The sequence below is a fragment of the Emys orbicularis genome, chromosome 4 (genome assembly GCF_028017835.1).
Source record: "Emys orbicularis isolate rEmyOrb1 chromosome 4, rEmyOrb1.hap1, whole genome shotgun sequence".
NCBI classification, from domain to species: domain Eukaryota; kingdom Metazoa; phylum Chordata; order Testudines; family Emydidae; genus Emys; species Emys orbicularis.
In genome coordinates this window covers 23,002,860-23,018,510 of record NC_088686.1, presented here as the reverse complement: position 1 = coordinate 23,018,510, position 15,651 = coordinate 23,002,860, and the positions used below count along the sequence as shown (strand labels likewise).

General features: G+C 40.6%; 1 protein-coding gene across 1 annotated transcript in view; it reads left to right on the top strand.

Annotated features, from left to right (window-relative positions):
- Positions 1-4,145: 4,145 nt before the first annotated feature.
- The window catches only part of TECPR2 (tectonin beta-propeller repeat containing 2), a 65,930-nt gene continuing 54,424 nt past the window's right edge, over positions 4,146-15,651 (top strand). Inside the window, exons 1-5 of the mRNA XM_065404399.1 lie at positions 4,146-4,892; positions 5,035-5,163; positions 6,184-6,315; positions 8,780-8,937; positions 12,992-13,304. Of these exons, the coding sequence (XP_065260471.1) occupies positions 4,674-4,892; positions 5,035-5,163; positions 6,184-6,315; positions 8,780-8,937; positions 12,992-13,304 (951 nt within the window). The 5' untranslated portion in view covers positions 4,146-4,673. The remainder of the gene's footprint in view (positions 4,893-5,034; positions 5,164-6,183; positions 6,316-8,779; positions 8,938-12,991; positions 13,305-15,651) is intronic.

The following is a 15,651-nucleotide window of genomic DNA, read 5'->3' as shown; positions in this document are numbered from 1 at the left end:
ATTTTTGAACCAATTCAAAGGATAGTGATGTAGTTACTTGTGCAACAGGACAGTATTTCTAGGCTTTCATGCTTTTTGAATCTCTCTATCTTTGTGTCAGGTGGTGAATATGCATTGCCTGTGGGGGTACAAGGTGGACTACTCTAAAAGTTCTTGACAATAAACATTTTGTATTCTATAAAAATATATTTACACATAATTTGGATTTATAACTAGCAAGCCAAACATAAATAAAAATCTTAGTAACATCTTTATATATTAATTTTGTCCAAATCTGGGCTTCCACTAGCTCTTTAAACACACACAACAATGGAAAGTTTGCAACCTTTCTGAAGCGACATGTTTTAAATCATTGACAGTATCCTGGTGCTAGAACTGTAAGATTTTTGAAGACTATATTTTTAAATGGGATGTAAACTATTGATTTAAAAAAAAAAAAAAAGTAGGTGCCCAATCTGAAAATCTCATAATGAGAGCATAGGGGGCACAAATTGAGTTGTCCCTTAAATAATTTGGAAAACTATTTTATTTTAGTGCACAGAGGCTCCAACTGAGGTTAGGGCCCATTGTGCTAGGTCCTGTGCATATACATAATAAGAGATGGTCCCTGTCCTAAAGAACTTAAATCTAAATAGACAAAACAAAGGGTGAGAAAGGGGAAATATTATTGTACAGTCAGGAAACTGAGGCACAGAGAGATGCAATAATTTCCTTGAGGTCACACAAGTCTGTGGCAGAGCATGGAATTGAACCCTCATCTCCTGATTCCCAGTCTTGTGCCTTAATTACAAGACCATCTTCCTTTTCGCTGTTTCACAGCTGTTGAGCCATAGTCCCCATTATTGAGACTAGAGAAGTAACAGCCAGAGAGGTTGGCTGTGGTTTTTGAGGATTGAAGAGGAAGGAGTGCCTTTTCTTCATGGGGTTGTGGAATGCATCATAAGTAAGGCTAAGATTTAGTCATGGGTATTTTTAGTAAAAGTCATGGACAGGTCACGGGCAGTACAGAAAAATTCATGGTTCTATGTCCTGTCCATGACATGTACTATATACTCCGACTAAATCTTGGGTGCTCTGGAGGGGGCGCTCTGACGGGCGGAGGCACGTGGTGGCCTGAGACTGCCCCAGCACAGCTGGTGCGGCTGGCCTTGTGGTCAGTGGCACCGGTGGCTGCAGAAGTCACTGAGGTCCCGGAAAGTCACAGAATTTGTGACTTCTGTGACCTCCGTGACAGACTCGCAGCCTTAATCGTAAGGCACTTCATGCTGCTTATATTTCCACTGCAAAATCTCTTATTTATCCTGCCCTGATTTGTCACATATGGCAATCATGTTTTTGAAAATGACAATTGCTGATTCCACTGAATATGCAGAACCATTCCTAAAATTGGTCTGGAAAAACAGTTTATTCCAGCCATTTGTCTTCAGTTTCCCTGATACGAGTAATGAAGGGGAAAAGTAGATACAATTGCTGTCCTCGAATAATCAATAAAGAGAAGAAGGCATGTGTGACCCAAGTTCACTGTCCAGTAGTTTAAACTCAAGATGTATGTTTGAAACCTGATTCTCCTCTGTCTTGAGCTTTTATGTTTGCGCAAAGAGGGTATCAAATATGGCCATTTTGATTGTGGAGTGTTTTATACCTTTGCATTAATTTTTCACAGCGGTAAGTGACTGTGCAAGGTGGAAGGAGTGATGATTAGGCCCATTGTGTTTAATAACCTACAAAACAAATATTTTCATTGTTTAAAAAAAACAAATGAGGACTCTTTAGCTTTGGAGTACCTCAAAGTCCGGTAGTACCTCAAAGTGAAGCTGAACTGTGTAACTACTAGAAAATGAAACTGCCTAAACTGTTTTTAATTGTGCAAGCCAAATGTAGCACAAACAGTCAAAAGTAGATTTGTTTTTCTGATAACTATTAGTTAAAACTATCTTGGGTTGAGGTAGGAATTAATGTAAAGGACTAAGGATGAGACTTCTAATCTGATATCTTCCTCTGTACATTAAACCACCACTATCCTCCAGGTGGGCTATTGTCAGCAGGAGGAAAAAAAGTTTTGTAGTGATAATCAGGATGGCCCATTTCCAACAGTTGACAAGAAGGTGTGAGTAACAGTAGGGGGAATAGTTCTGCTTTGTGTAATGACCCATCCACTCCCAGTCTTTATTCAAGCCTAATTTAATGGTGTATAGTTTTCAAATTAATTCCAATTCAGCAGTTTCTCGTTGGAGTCTGTTTTTGAAGTTTTTTTGTTGTACTATTGCCACTTTTAGGTCTGTAATTGAGTGACCAGGGAGATTGAAGTGTTCTCCGACTGGTTTTTGAATGTTATAATTCTTGACGTCTGATTTGTGTCCTTTTATTCTTTTGCGTAGAGACTGTCCGGTTTAGCCAATGTACGTGGCAGAGGGGCATTGCTGGCGCATGATGGCATATATCACATTGGTAGATGTGCAGGTGAACGAGCCTCTGATAGTGTGGCTGATGTGATTAGGTCCTATGATGGTGTCCCCTGAATAGATATGTGGACAGAGTTGGCAACGGGCTTTGTTGCAAGGATAGGTTCCTGGGTTAGTTTTTTTTTGTTGTGCAGTGTGTGGTTGCTGGTGAGTATTTGCTTCAGGTTGGGGGACTGTCTGTAAGCAAGGACTGGCCTGTCTCCCAAGATCTGTGAGAGTGAGGGATCATCCTTCAGGATAGGTTGTAGATCCTTGATGATGCGCTGGAGAGGTTTTAGTTGGGGGCTGAAGGTGACGGCTAGTGGTGTTCTGTTACTTTCTTTGTTGGGCCTGTCCTGTAGTAGGTGACTTCTGGATACTCTTCTGGCTCTGTCAATCTGTTTCTTCACTTCAGCAGGTGGGTATTGTAGTTGTAAGAATGCTTGATAGAGATTTTGAAGGTGTTTGTCTCTGTCTGAGGGGTTGGAGCAAATGCGGTTGTATCTTAGAGCTTGGCTGTAGACCATGGATCACGTGGTGTGGTCTGGATGAAAGCTGGAGGCATGTAGGTAAGTATAGCGGTCAGTAGGTTTCCAGTATAGGGTGGTGGTTATGTGACCATCGCTTATTAGCACTGTAATGTCCAGGAAGTGGATCTCTTGTGTGGACTGGTCCAGGCTGAGGTTGATGGTGGGATGGAAATTGTTGAAATCATGGTGGAATTCCTCAAGGGCTTCTTTTCCATGGGTCCAGATGATAAAGATGTCATCAATGTAGTGCAAGCAGAGTAGGGGCATTAGGGGACGAGAGTGGAGGAAGCATTATTCTAAGTCAGCCATAAAAATGTTGGCATACTGTGGGGCCATGTGGGTACCCATGGCAGTGCCGCTGACTTGAAGGTATACATTGTCCTCACCCACAACTATTTCACATTTGGGGACAAGTCACAAAGTTCAGCCACCAGGTTTGCCGTGACATTATCGGGGATGCTGTTCCTGATGGCTTGTAGTCCATCTTTGTGTGGAATGTTGGTGTAGAGGGCTTCTACATCCATAGTGGCCAGGATGGTGTTTTCTGGAAGATCACCAATGGATTGTAGTTTCCTCAGGAAGTCAGTGGTGTCTCGAAGATAGCTAGGAGTGCTGGTAGCGTAGGGCCTGAGGAGAGAGTCTACATAGACAGACAATCCTGCTGTCAGGGTGCCAATGCCTGAGATGATGGGGCGTCCAGGATTTCCAGGTTTATGGATCTTGGGTAGTAGATAGAATACCCTGGTTGAGGTTCTAGGGGTGTGTCTGTGCAGATTTGTTCTTGTGCTTTTTCAGGGAGTTTCTTGAGCAGATGGTGTAGTTTCTTTTGGTAACCCTCAGTGGGATCAGAGGGTAATGGCTTGTAGAACGTGCTGTTAGAGAGCTGCCTAGCAGCCTCTCGTTCATATTCCGACCTATTCATGATGACGACAGCATCTCCTTTGTCAGCCTTTTTGACTATGATGTCAGAGTTGTTCCTGAGGCTGTGGATGGCATTGTGTTCTGCATGGCTGAGGTTATGGGGCAAGTGATACTGCTTTTCCACAATTTCAGCCCATGCACGTTGGCGGAAGCACTCTATGTAGAAGTCCAGTCTGTTGTTTCGACCTTCAGGGGGAGTCCATCCAGAATCCCTTTTTTTTTTTTTTTTTTTGGTAGTGTTGGCTCTGTGCTTTTAGGATTGATCCCAGTGTTTATAGGAGTCTTTCTCCTGCATGTACTTGCATGTTTTGTTCTGTGCCATGCAGTGAGCACTCAGTTCTTTTAATCTTATGCTAATCTGATTTTACTCTTTCAGTAACCAAATAGGAATGAATTGTACCATAGTCAATTGATGCTTTTCCCTCTCTTTTGAGAGTGGAATGCTGCATTTGGGCTCAGTCTAGGCAGATCTGTGCTGGTCAAGATTGGAGAGAAAATTGCTTATCAACTGTTGGGTAATTACAATGGACACCATTTGGCACTGATGGTAATATTGACTCAATTTGAGCGGAAATGTTCAGTTTCTTGCTGTAGAATGATTTGTTCTACTAAGTGAGACTTTTTTTTAATTGGTTGCTGTTTGTACCAAACTACAGCTATTCTGTTAGCTCATTTGGAAAGAATACATTTTAACTAAAGGTGTTTGTTGTTTTTCAGGTTTCCTTAGTGTGAAGTAAATGTGTTTGTTCCAGCCTGTAAGCTGCTGAAACTAACCCTTACCATGGCATCTGCAGCTCTACCAGTTACGTTTAAGGAGTTTTGCCCCCTGTACTATCTCCTCAATGCCATTCCTACGAAGGTCCAAAAGGGATTTCGCTCCATTGTGGTGTACCTCACAGCGCTTGATACCAATGGGGACTACATTGCTGTGGGCAGTAGCATTGGAATGCTCTATCTGTACTGCAGACATTTAAACCAGATGAAAAAATACAATTTAGAGGTAAAAATTAACTTTGTGCCTGGCTTTATCATAAGATTTTCAATACTTCTTTAGCTGTTGGTGGCAAATTAGTGCTTACAGAACTTTCCTTCAGGAAACTTCTTTAATTAATTTTGCAATTTTGTTTGTCTTGTTTCAACAGGGGAAGACTGAATCTATTACTGCTGTAAAGTTGTTGAGCTGCTTTGATGATCTTGTTGCTGTTGGTACAGCTTCAGGCCGGGTTGCAATTTTTCAACTTGTCTCTTCGTTACCTGGAAGAAACAAACAAGTAAATGTTAAATTTGGTTACAACTTCTTTGATGTTAAATATGATCTTCTTTGACTATATGTCAGTGTGGCTCTCACGGCAAATGCGTATGCTCCGAGTCGTTTGTCTAGCAGTGTCCATCAGGCCTGCTCATGCCATCTGTGCTGCCTCATGCTACCATGTGAGGAGGTAAAGGGTGGGATGGCTGAAGCTGCTATGTGGCGCAACCTGCTCGGGTCTGTGTCAAGCATTGTGCACAGGATTTGGCTGCCAGATCAGACCCAAAGTTTAGGGTACTTTACTCTCTGTTTGACTAATGCAGCTGATAGTCCTCATGCCTGCCATCCTGAAGAGGATACTGCTTGCCGGATCCACACTGACACACAAACCAAGAAAAATCGTTACCTACCCTACAGTAACGGTGTGGTTCTTCAAGCTGATGTCAATGTAGATTCCACAATTTGCCCTCCATCCCTGGTTTTGGAGTAATCAGTTAACAAAGTCTTCATTTTGCAAGGGAACTGAAAGAGGGTTGTGGCCGCTTCACTCTTTATGCCCGTGTGCATTTGTGATCCCACCAGACATTATTAGAAAAAAGGTTTTGAGCTTGTGGGTGCGCACCTATGGTGGGATCTGCAATTACATCGTCATCTTGAAGAAACACAGTTACTATAGGGCAAATAAATGTTCTTTCCTAATAAATTGTTGTATAATGATTTTGCACATCTAAAATGGTGAGGATCAGGAAATCCATGTATAATGAAATATCTTGTGAGTATGTTGTTAATCATGTATTCATCTTATGAAAATATTAATTTTTTTCTTTAGTAGCATTCTTAAACAATGTGCTTGGTCAAAAACGCTTCCATGAAATTCTTGATGTATGATGAAATTAAATAAAATTGCTGATTAGGAATGAAGATAACTTTAACTTTGTCAATTCAGAGCTAATACTTGAAGCTGAGTCACTGAATATGCCCAGGGTCTGTTTTTCCCCCTCCCCATTACTCTTTCTTGTGTTCCCTTGGTGTCAATTTGCAGCTTCGGAGATTTGATGTGGCTGGTATCCACAAAAGCAGCATCACAGCCTTAGCTTGGAGTCCCAATGGAATGAAATTATTCTCTGGTGATGACAAAGGGAAAATTGTCTATTCTGCTCTGGATTTAGACCAGGTAAATATTTCTTTGGAGATTAAAATTCTGGTTTAAGACTGTCTGAAAGAATGTTAATTAAATACACCTCTACCCTGATAGAACACTGTCCTCGGGAGCCAAAAAATCTTACCACGTTATAGGTGAAACCGCATTATATCGAACTTGCTTTGATCCGCCGGAGTACGCAGCCCCTCCCCCTCCCCCCCGGAGCACTGCTTTACCGCATTATATCCGAATTTGTTATATCGGGTCATGTTATATCGGGGTAGAGGTGTATTTAGCAAATGGGTAAATCTTCAGTTCTTCGTAGTCAAGTTGTTTATCTGTAAGGCACGTGGAGCACTGTGGTTTCTTCATTACAACTAATGTAGACAGTGATCGTCTCCTCCCATTTTTATCTACTTTTGCATCTACTTCTCTCCCTCTCACCCAGTCATGCCCACCAACTATCTGTCTGAAGTGGACTGGATGCAGCTTCCTTTAGAGTCCAACCAGTGCCCCTTTTTAATTCTCTGGTAAGGTTACTATTCAGCAATGCAAGGCACTTCCTTACCACAGTGATCCAGTGCTTCTCCAGAAACACTTCATATCTCAGTATCCCGCGGTGTACAATGAAGATGAAGCTGAGGCCCACTGGGTGGCTTTGCAGAATACTACCACTGAATTTAATCTTCCTGAGGGTCTGTATAAGTAATGTGTTACATAAGGTTTAGCTTGACCAATTACATTGAGGATAAAGGTATTAACTTGCATCTACTTGAGGGAGGAAATGCTCTCCCAATCTAACCTCAGTTCTTTCTACTCTGGACAGACACTAAAGGATTTAATGCCACTAATTGGATCAGCATCTCGTTCTCTTGTGAACTCCATCAGTTGGATGGAGGAACGTGGATAGGGGAATGTGTAGTGGAGTTCCCATTGAACTCAGACAAATGTGATAGCTAGTATGCCAGTAGAAACTGAACTTCATAGTATGGAGTTATCTATACGTATAATTCACACAGACCAGTGGGATGTCAGAGTTTGAAATCCATTTGAATGAATTCAAGGGACAATTTTTGAAAGCACTGAGTATTATTTAATCTGTTAGTACTAGGGCTGTCATGCAATTAAAAAAATTAATCGCAATTAATTGCGTGATTAAAAAGATAATGCTGCCTGCTTCTTGTTTACAATGTCACCTGAAAGTGAGAACAGGCATTCGCATGGCACTGTTGTAGCTGGCGTCGCAAGATGTTTACATGCCAAATATGCTAAAGATTCATATGTCTCCATCTTCAATTACCATTCCAGAGGACATGCCTCCATGCTGATGATGGGTTTTGCTCGATAACAGTCCAAAGCAGTGCGGACCGACTCATGTTCATTTTCATTATCTGAGTCAGATGCCACCAGCAAAAGGTTGATTTTCTTTTTTGGTGGTTCTGTAGTTTCCGCATCGGAGTGTTGCTCTTTTAAGACTTTTGAAAGCATGCTCCACACCTCATCCCTCTCAGATTTTGGAAGGCACTTCAGATTCTTAAACCTTGGGTCGAATGCTGTAGCTATGTTTAGAAATCTCACATTGGTACCTTCTTTGTGTTTTGTCAAATCTGCAGTGAAAGTGTTCTTAAAATGAACAACATGTGCTGAGTCATCATCCAAGACAGCTATAACATGAAATATAAGGCAAAATGCAGGTAAAACAGAGCAGGGGACATACAATTCTCCCCGAAGGAGTTCAGTCACAAATTTAATGCATTATTTTTTTAATGAGTGTCATCAGCATGGAAGCATGTCCTCTGGAATGGTGACCAAAGCATGAAGGGGCATATGAATGTTTAGCATAGCTGGCATTGCAAGGTATTTACATGCCAGCTACAAAAGTGCCATGCAAATGCCTGTTCTCACTTTCTGGTGACATTGTAAATAAGATGAGGGCAGCATTATCTCCTGTAAATGTAAACAAACTTGTTTGTCTTAGTGATTGGGCTGAACAAGAAGTAGGACTTAGTGGACTTGTAGTCTCTGAAGTTTTACATTGGTGTTTTTGTTTTTTTTTTGGTGCAGTTATGTAACCAAAAAAAACTCCCTACATTTGTAAGTTGCACTTTCAGGACAAAGACTGCACTACAGTATTTGTATGAGGTGAATTGGAAAATACTATATTTTTATCATTTTTTACAGTGCAAATATTTGTAATAAAAATAATATACACTTTGATTTCAATTACAACACAGAATACAATTTATATGAAAATGTAGAAAAACATCCAAAATATTTAATAAATTTCAATTGGTATTCTATTTTTTAACAGTACAATTAAAACTGATTAATCGTGATTGATTTTTTGAGTTAATCGCGTGAGTTAGCTGCGATTAATCGACAGCCCTAGTTAGTACTTAAAGCAACCAGTACACTTTCTAATAAAAAAAAAAAAAAATTACTACCAGATATTTTAATTCGAAAAGGGCTTGACTTTTAATTTCATGTGTCTTTAAAGGGTATTTGCAACTCCAGTCTGGTATTGGAAGAGCCATCTTCAGTTGTACAATTGGATTATAGCCAGAAAGTGCTGCTGGTCTCTACTTTACAGAGAACACTACTTTTTTACACAGAAGAAAAATCTGTCAAGCAAGTTGGAACACAGCCCAGAAAAAAGTAACTCTCAAATCTTAATGCAGGCACATCTGTTCATTCTAGCTTTTCAGAATAGACTGTAGGGACCCAGTGATCTGAGCAGTGAAATAATACAGCATCATTTTCTGCTCAAACTTATTAGCCACAGCAGCCACTTATATTAATATCCTACCCTTAAGAGTTTTAACTATCTTTATTCCTTCAATTATTATTTTTCAATGAAATTACTCTGCCTTGTTGAAAAATATGACTGTGACTGTGTAACCCTCTGGCAACCCTACTGTGCATAGATGTTTCTTTCCATTTAAACTATAAAGTTTAACTTTCTTCCCACCAGCTTGGGAGCTGCTGTGGCTTGATACAAACATAGCAGTCACCAAAGAGGGTTCAATTTTGTGGGTGAGCTTTTAGAATTCCTATGTAACATGAAAGTGATAGAATAGTCTCAGACCTTTCTGCTATGATTGACTCTTTAATAGTGAAAGGATACAGCAAATATTTAAAAAGGTGTCTTAAGTTGAAAGTACTTTCTTAGTTTTTATAATATTAAAAAAAATTCCTGTAACATGGTTTTCTGGCATGTCCTGTTGCTTAATCTTGGATATGGAAGGAAAAAAGACAGTCTGGGAACTGAAATACGTTGTCAGTAATTGTATATGTTTAAACAGCCTGAGGATATTTGAGTGTTGAAGGAATGTTTATAATATACAGGTGTTAGGAATATGCCCATGTGTGTATCCCGTGACTAACTCAGGCGTAGGGGCATCATTTTCATTACATTTTAATGTTCAGTTTTTGTCCTGGTAGTGTCCATCTCCTTTCAGGGACCCTTATTTTACAGATGGGTGAATTGAGGCATAGAGTGGGTAAGTGACATGCCCACAGTTATACAGGAAGTCCATGGGAGAGCAGGGAATTGAACCTGGGTCTCGCACATCCTACGCAACCACTGGGCTATAGTAACTCTAATACAGCTATTGTGACTGGATTATTTCTGTAAGTGAGGGGACTCTTCCTGAGGTTGTAATGCCATTGGCTTGTGGGGGATCAGAATACAAGACTTGAGTTCTGCCCACTGCTTGCAGAGGCTGGAAGTTACCCATCATCATTCCTTAGTGCAGGGGTCAGCAGCCTATGGCATGCATGCCAAAGGCGGCACGCAAGCTGATTTTCAGTGGCACTCTGCTGCCAGCCTGGGGTTCTGTCTGCCGGCCCCCTGCCAGCTGGGGTCCAGCCTGGGGCAGTGAGGGGTGCAGACAGGTGCAAGAGGGGGCACAGCTCAGCACACCCCCACCTTAAAAATTGTTCCAGCACCACTGGGATATTTTTAGGTCCCAATTTGCTGCTTATACCACGCCATGTGGAACAGCGCACTGCGTTTGACGTTGTGCGTGCTGTCTGTCGCGATTTTTTTTTTCCCCGCTGTGAGTTGAGGGGTACATTTGATAAAATGTCAGCTCCTAAGAAAGCAAAGTTAGATGTCCGTTCATTTCAGCATTTTTGGACAGACACATTTGGATTTATTCAAAAGGAGGACTGTGCTGTTTGTGCTTTCTGTTGTGAAAGTGTTTGTCGCACATCAAGTGTTCAACGACATTTTGAAATGAAGCACAAGAAAACCTTTCTTGACGAAGCAGACGAGACTGAATCGATCAAAAAGGCAGAAGCAGTGTTTTTAAATGCTTAAGTGTAAGTAAAAATCAAGCTACAGTACAAGATTGCACAGTGCACTGCAAAAAACGGAAAGCCGTTTACAGATGGGGAATATATAAAAAGTTTTTCTCAGCAGTTCGGAGGTTTTGTTCAATGATTTGCCAAATAAAGATACGATTGTATCTAGAATAAAAGAACTGCCTGTCTCTGCCAGAGCAGTTGAGAGACGCATAAGCGAAATGGCAGAGAACATTAACGAAAAGTAAACGACTGCATTAAAAGACACAGCAGTGTTTAGTGTTGCAGTTGATGAGAGTGTGGATATAAATGACGTTCCACGTTTGTCAGTTGTTGCAAGATACTGTGCTTCCGATGAAATCCAAGAGGAACTTTGTTGCCTAAAACCCCTGCCTGGCACAACAAAGGGGGAAGATATAGTGGAAAGTTTTGTAAACCATTTTGAAGAACAAGGAGTTGACATCAGAAAAATATTTTGTGTGACAACAGATGGTGCTCCTGCCATGGTCGGAAAACAGAAGGGATTTGTAAAGTTACTTGAAGATCAAATTGGCTGCCCAACAGTCAAATTTCACTGTATCATCCATCAAGAAAATCTGTTTGCTAAAATTTCTAATTCAGAGCTTAATAATGTGATGAGTACAATGGTGCGAATTGTAAATTTCCTTGTTGCTCGATCTGCTTTGACTCAGACAGTTTCAAGCACTGCTAGGAGAGACGGACAATGCTTATAACGACATGCCACGATTTAGCCACCGAATGTTGCTGTGAAGTGGAAAGGTTTTGGTGCGCTTTGTAAACTGTTTTGATGCAATCAAGGCCTTTTTGTCAGAAAAAGCACAAAACTACCCCGAACTGGATGATGATAAATGGCTGTGTAAGCTCATGTTTCTAACTGACATCACCGCTCACCTAAATGAACTCAACCTCTGTCTCCAGGGTGCAGGGCAAACCATTCTGGATCTTTATGAAGCCTGGAAGGCATTTGTTGTAAAACTAGCAGGTTTTTCTCGGGATATTCGAACTTCGACTTTTCACTACTTCCAACACATAAAAGAGCTATCGACACATTGCACTGTCAGTGTCGATGAGATTGGAATGTACATGCAAGAACTGGAATCAGAATTTTCTGACAGATTTCAAGATTTCCAGCGATTTGGCCTAATGCTTTCTTTTTCTAATTAAACCTGAAAAGTTCAACAAAAGCGACTTGTATTTGTCTGTATTTCAGTGGATGGGTGTTGAAGATTTAGAAATGCAGCTCATTCAGTTAAAAAGCATCAAAGTTTTTGGAGATCTGCGGAGTGCACTTGAAGCTACCGAGAGAGATCATGGGGCCTCTGTTTTGACCTGCTGGACGTCCCTGCCAGTGAAATTTAACTGTTGGAAGAAAATTGCATTTGCAATGCTTTCAGCATTTGGATCCACATACCTGTGTGAACAGGTATTTTCACACATGAAATCTGACCTCTGTCCCTCTCGGAGCTGGTTAACAACTGATCACTCAGAAGCCTGTGTGCAGCTTAAAGTATCCAAATACATGCCAGACATTGGAAAACTCAGCAAGGAAAAGCAAGGGCAAGGATCACAGTAAACTGATAAGATCTGCATTTTAATTTAATTTTAAATGAAGCTTCTTAAACATTTTAAAAACCTTATTTACTTTGTTTGTCAGAGGGTGGAGATGGATGGCAGGAGAGAGATCACTTGATCGTTACCTGTTAGGTTCACTCTCTCTGGGGCACCTGGCATTGGCCACTGTCGGCAGACAGGATACTGGGCTGGATGGACCTTTGGTCTGACCCTTTGTGGCAATTCTTATGTTCTTTACATACAACAATAGTTTAGTTATATAATATAGACTTAGAGAGAGGCCTAAAAACATTAAAAAGTATTATTGGCACGCGAAATCTTAAATTAGAGTGAATAAATGAAGACATGGCACACCACTTCTGAAAGGTTGCCGACCCCTGCCCTAGTGATTCTAGAGTCAACTGAAGGTTCAGCATATCCTAGAGCAGTGTGCAGACTTTCCCTCTGGAGGAAGGGTCACTGCAATAAGGGATCACTTTTGTGGGAAGAGTTGAGGAAGGAGGGCATCATCATGATTGTGAGATGTTGGGAGGACACTCTTCTCTTTCTGACTTCTCCAACCCACACTTTCCCTAGAGTTGAGAGAACAGTTCAGTGTTTTGAGGCTATATCCTTGATTAATGCATATTAACTCAAACTTGTGTGTTGCAGACTATGGATTTCCATAATACCTTGTTGATGGAAACAAGGGAAAATACTGTTTTGTTCAACTTGTGATTGTAAACTCAGTGACTAAATACCTTAGTTTCTTCTTTTTTCAGTTTTTTTAAATTGATTACAAGTTTCTTACAGATCTTTGTTTACATCTTAGCACTGGCAAATATGGAGCATGTTTTATACCTGGACTGTGTAAGCAAAGTGACCTGACACTATTTGCTTCAAGACCTGGGCTCCGCCTCTGGAAGTCTGATGTCCATGGAACTGTGCAGGCCACATTTATTTTAAAAGATGTATTTGCTGGCGGAATAAAGCCCTTTGAACTGTATCCTCGGCTGGAGTCATCTGACAAAGGAAATTACAGCTTCCCAGAGAAACACCTTGGGCTCATTTCTTGCCTTTCCCAGGAAGGATGGGTGTTGAGCTGGAACGAATATAGTATCTATTTATTTGACACTATGAACCAGGTAGGTTTATCTAGTGGATGCGTTTTTCGTTCCTTAACAGTTTGGCATCATATCAGTATTAACTCTTGTCTGTATCTGCATATTTGTCTGCATTTGTTATGTTGTGGTGACCTAAGAAAAGGTGTTAAACTTTTTTTTTAATAAAAGGTTTTAGAATTGGTTACATTAATTTTGTCATAAAGATAAAATATCTAATATCTACAATAATTTATACTATCTAAGGTTTACAGTCTAAAGTACAGAAATTAATTGCCTAAAGTGAATTCCACACACCTAGGAAAACGTACATATGTCTATAAAATTCTAGTTGTTCATGCTTTATATTTAAAGAAAAAAGCTTAAGGGAGTTGTCAGTGTATAATAATGTATTATCAAACTGTTTGTCCTCTCCCTTCCACTACCCTCATCACCGCTTTGGACTGAGAGCAATCAATGGGACACAATCATTCCGGGGTACAAAATATATCGGAAGGACAGAACAGGCCGTGCAGGGGGAGGAGTGGCACTATATGTTAAAGAAAGTGTAGATTCAAATGAAGTAAAAATCTTAAGCGAATCCACAGGTTCCATAGAGTCTCTATGGATAGAAATTTCATGCTCTAGTAAAAATATAACATTAGGGATCTATTATCGACCACCTGACCAGGACAGTAATAGTGATGATGAAATGCTAAGGGAAATTAGAGAGGCTATCAAAATTAAGAACCCAATAATAGTGGGGGATTTCAATTATCCCCATATTGACTGGGAACATTTCACTTCAGGACGAAATGCAGAGATAAAATTTCTCGATACTTTAAATGACTGCTTCATGGAGCAGCTAGTACGGGAACCCACAAGGGGAGAGGCGACTCTAGATTTAATCCTGAGTGGAGCGCAGGAGCTGGTCCAAGAGGTAACTATAGCGGGACCGCTTGGAAATAGTGACCATAATACAATAGCATTCAACATCCCTGTGGTGGGAAGAACACCTCAACTGCCCAACACTGTGGCCTTTAATTTCAAAAGGGGGAACTATACAAAAATGAGGGGGTTAGTTAGACAAAAGTTAAAAGGTTCAGTGACTAAAGTGAAATCCCTGCAAGTTGCGTGGGCCCTTTTTAAAGACACCATAATAGAGGCTCAACTTCAATGTATACCCCAAATTAAGAAAAACAGTAAAAGAACTAAAAAAGAGCCACCGTGGCTTAACAACCATGTAAAAGAAGCAGTGAGAGATAAAAAGACTTCCTTTAAAAAGTGGAAGTCAAATCCTAGTGAGGCAAATAGAAAGGAGCACAAACACTGCCAACTTAAGTGCAAGAGTGTAATAAGAAAAGCCAAAGAGGAGTTTGAAGAACGGCTAGCCAAAAACTCCAAAGGTAATAACAAAATGTTTTTTAAGTACATCAGAAGCAGGAAGCCTGCTAAACAACCAGTGGGGCCCCTTGACGATGAAAATACAAAAGGAGCGCTTAAAGATGATAAAGTCATTGCGGAGAAACTAAATGGATTCTTTGCTTCAGTCTTCACGGCTGAGGATGTTAGGGAGATTCCCAAACCTGAGCTGGCTTTTGTAGGTGACAAATCTGAGGAACTGTCACAGATTGAAGTATCACTAGAGGAGGTTTTGGAATTAATTGATAAACTCAACATTAACAAGTCACCGGGACCAGATGGCATTCACCCAAGAGTTCTGAAAGAACTCAAATGTGAAGTTGCGGAACTATTAACTAAGGTTTGTAACCTGTCCTTTAAATCGGCTTCGGTACCCAATGACTGGAAGTTAGCTAATGTAACGCCAATATTTAAAAAGGGCTCTAGGGGTGATCCCGGCAATTACAGACCGGTAAGTCTAACGTCGGTACCGGGCAAATTAGTTGAAACAATAGTAAAGAACAAAATTGTCAGACACATAGAAAAACATAAACTCTTGAGCAATAGTCAACATGGTTTCTGTAAAGGGAAATCGTGTCTTACTAATCTATTAGAGTTCTTTGAAGGGGTCAACAAACATGTGGACAAGGGGGATCCGGTGGACATAGTGTACTTAGATTTCCAGAAAGCCTTTGACAAGGTCCCTCACCAAAGGCTCTTACGTAAATTAAGCTGTCATGGGATAAAAGGGAAGGTCCTTTCATGGATTGAGAACTGGTTAAAGGACAGGGAACAAAGGGTAGGAATTAATGGTAAATTCTCAGAATGGAGAGGGGTAACTAGTGGTGTTCCCCAAGGGTCAGTCCTAGGACCTATCCTATTCAATTTATTCATAAATGATCTGGAGAAAGGGGTAAACAGTGAGGTGGCAAAGTTTGCAGATGATACTAAACTACTCAAGATAGTTAAGACCAAAGCAGATTGTGAAGAA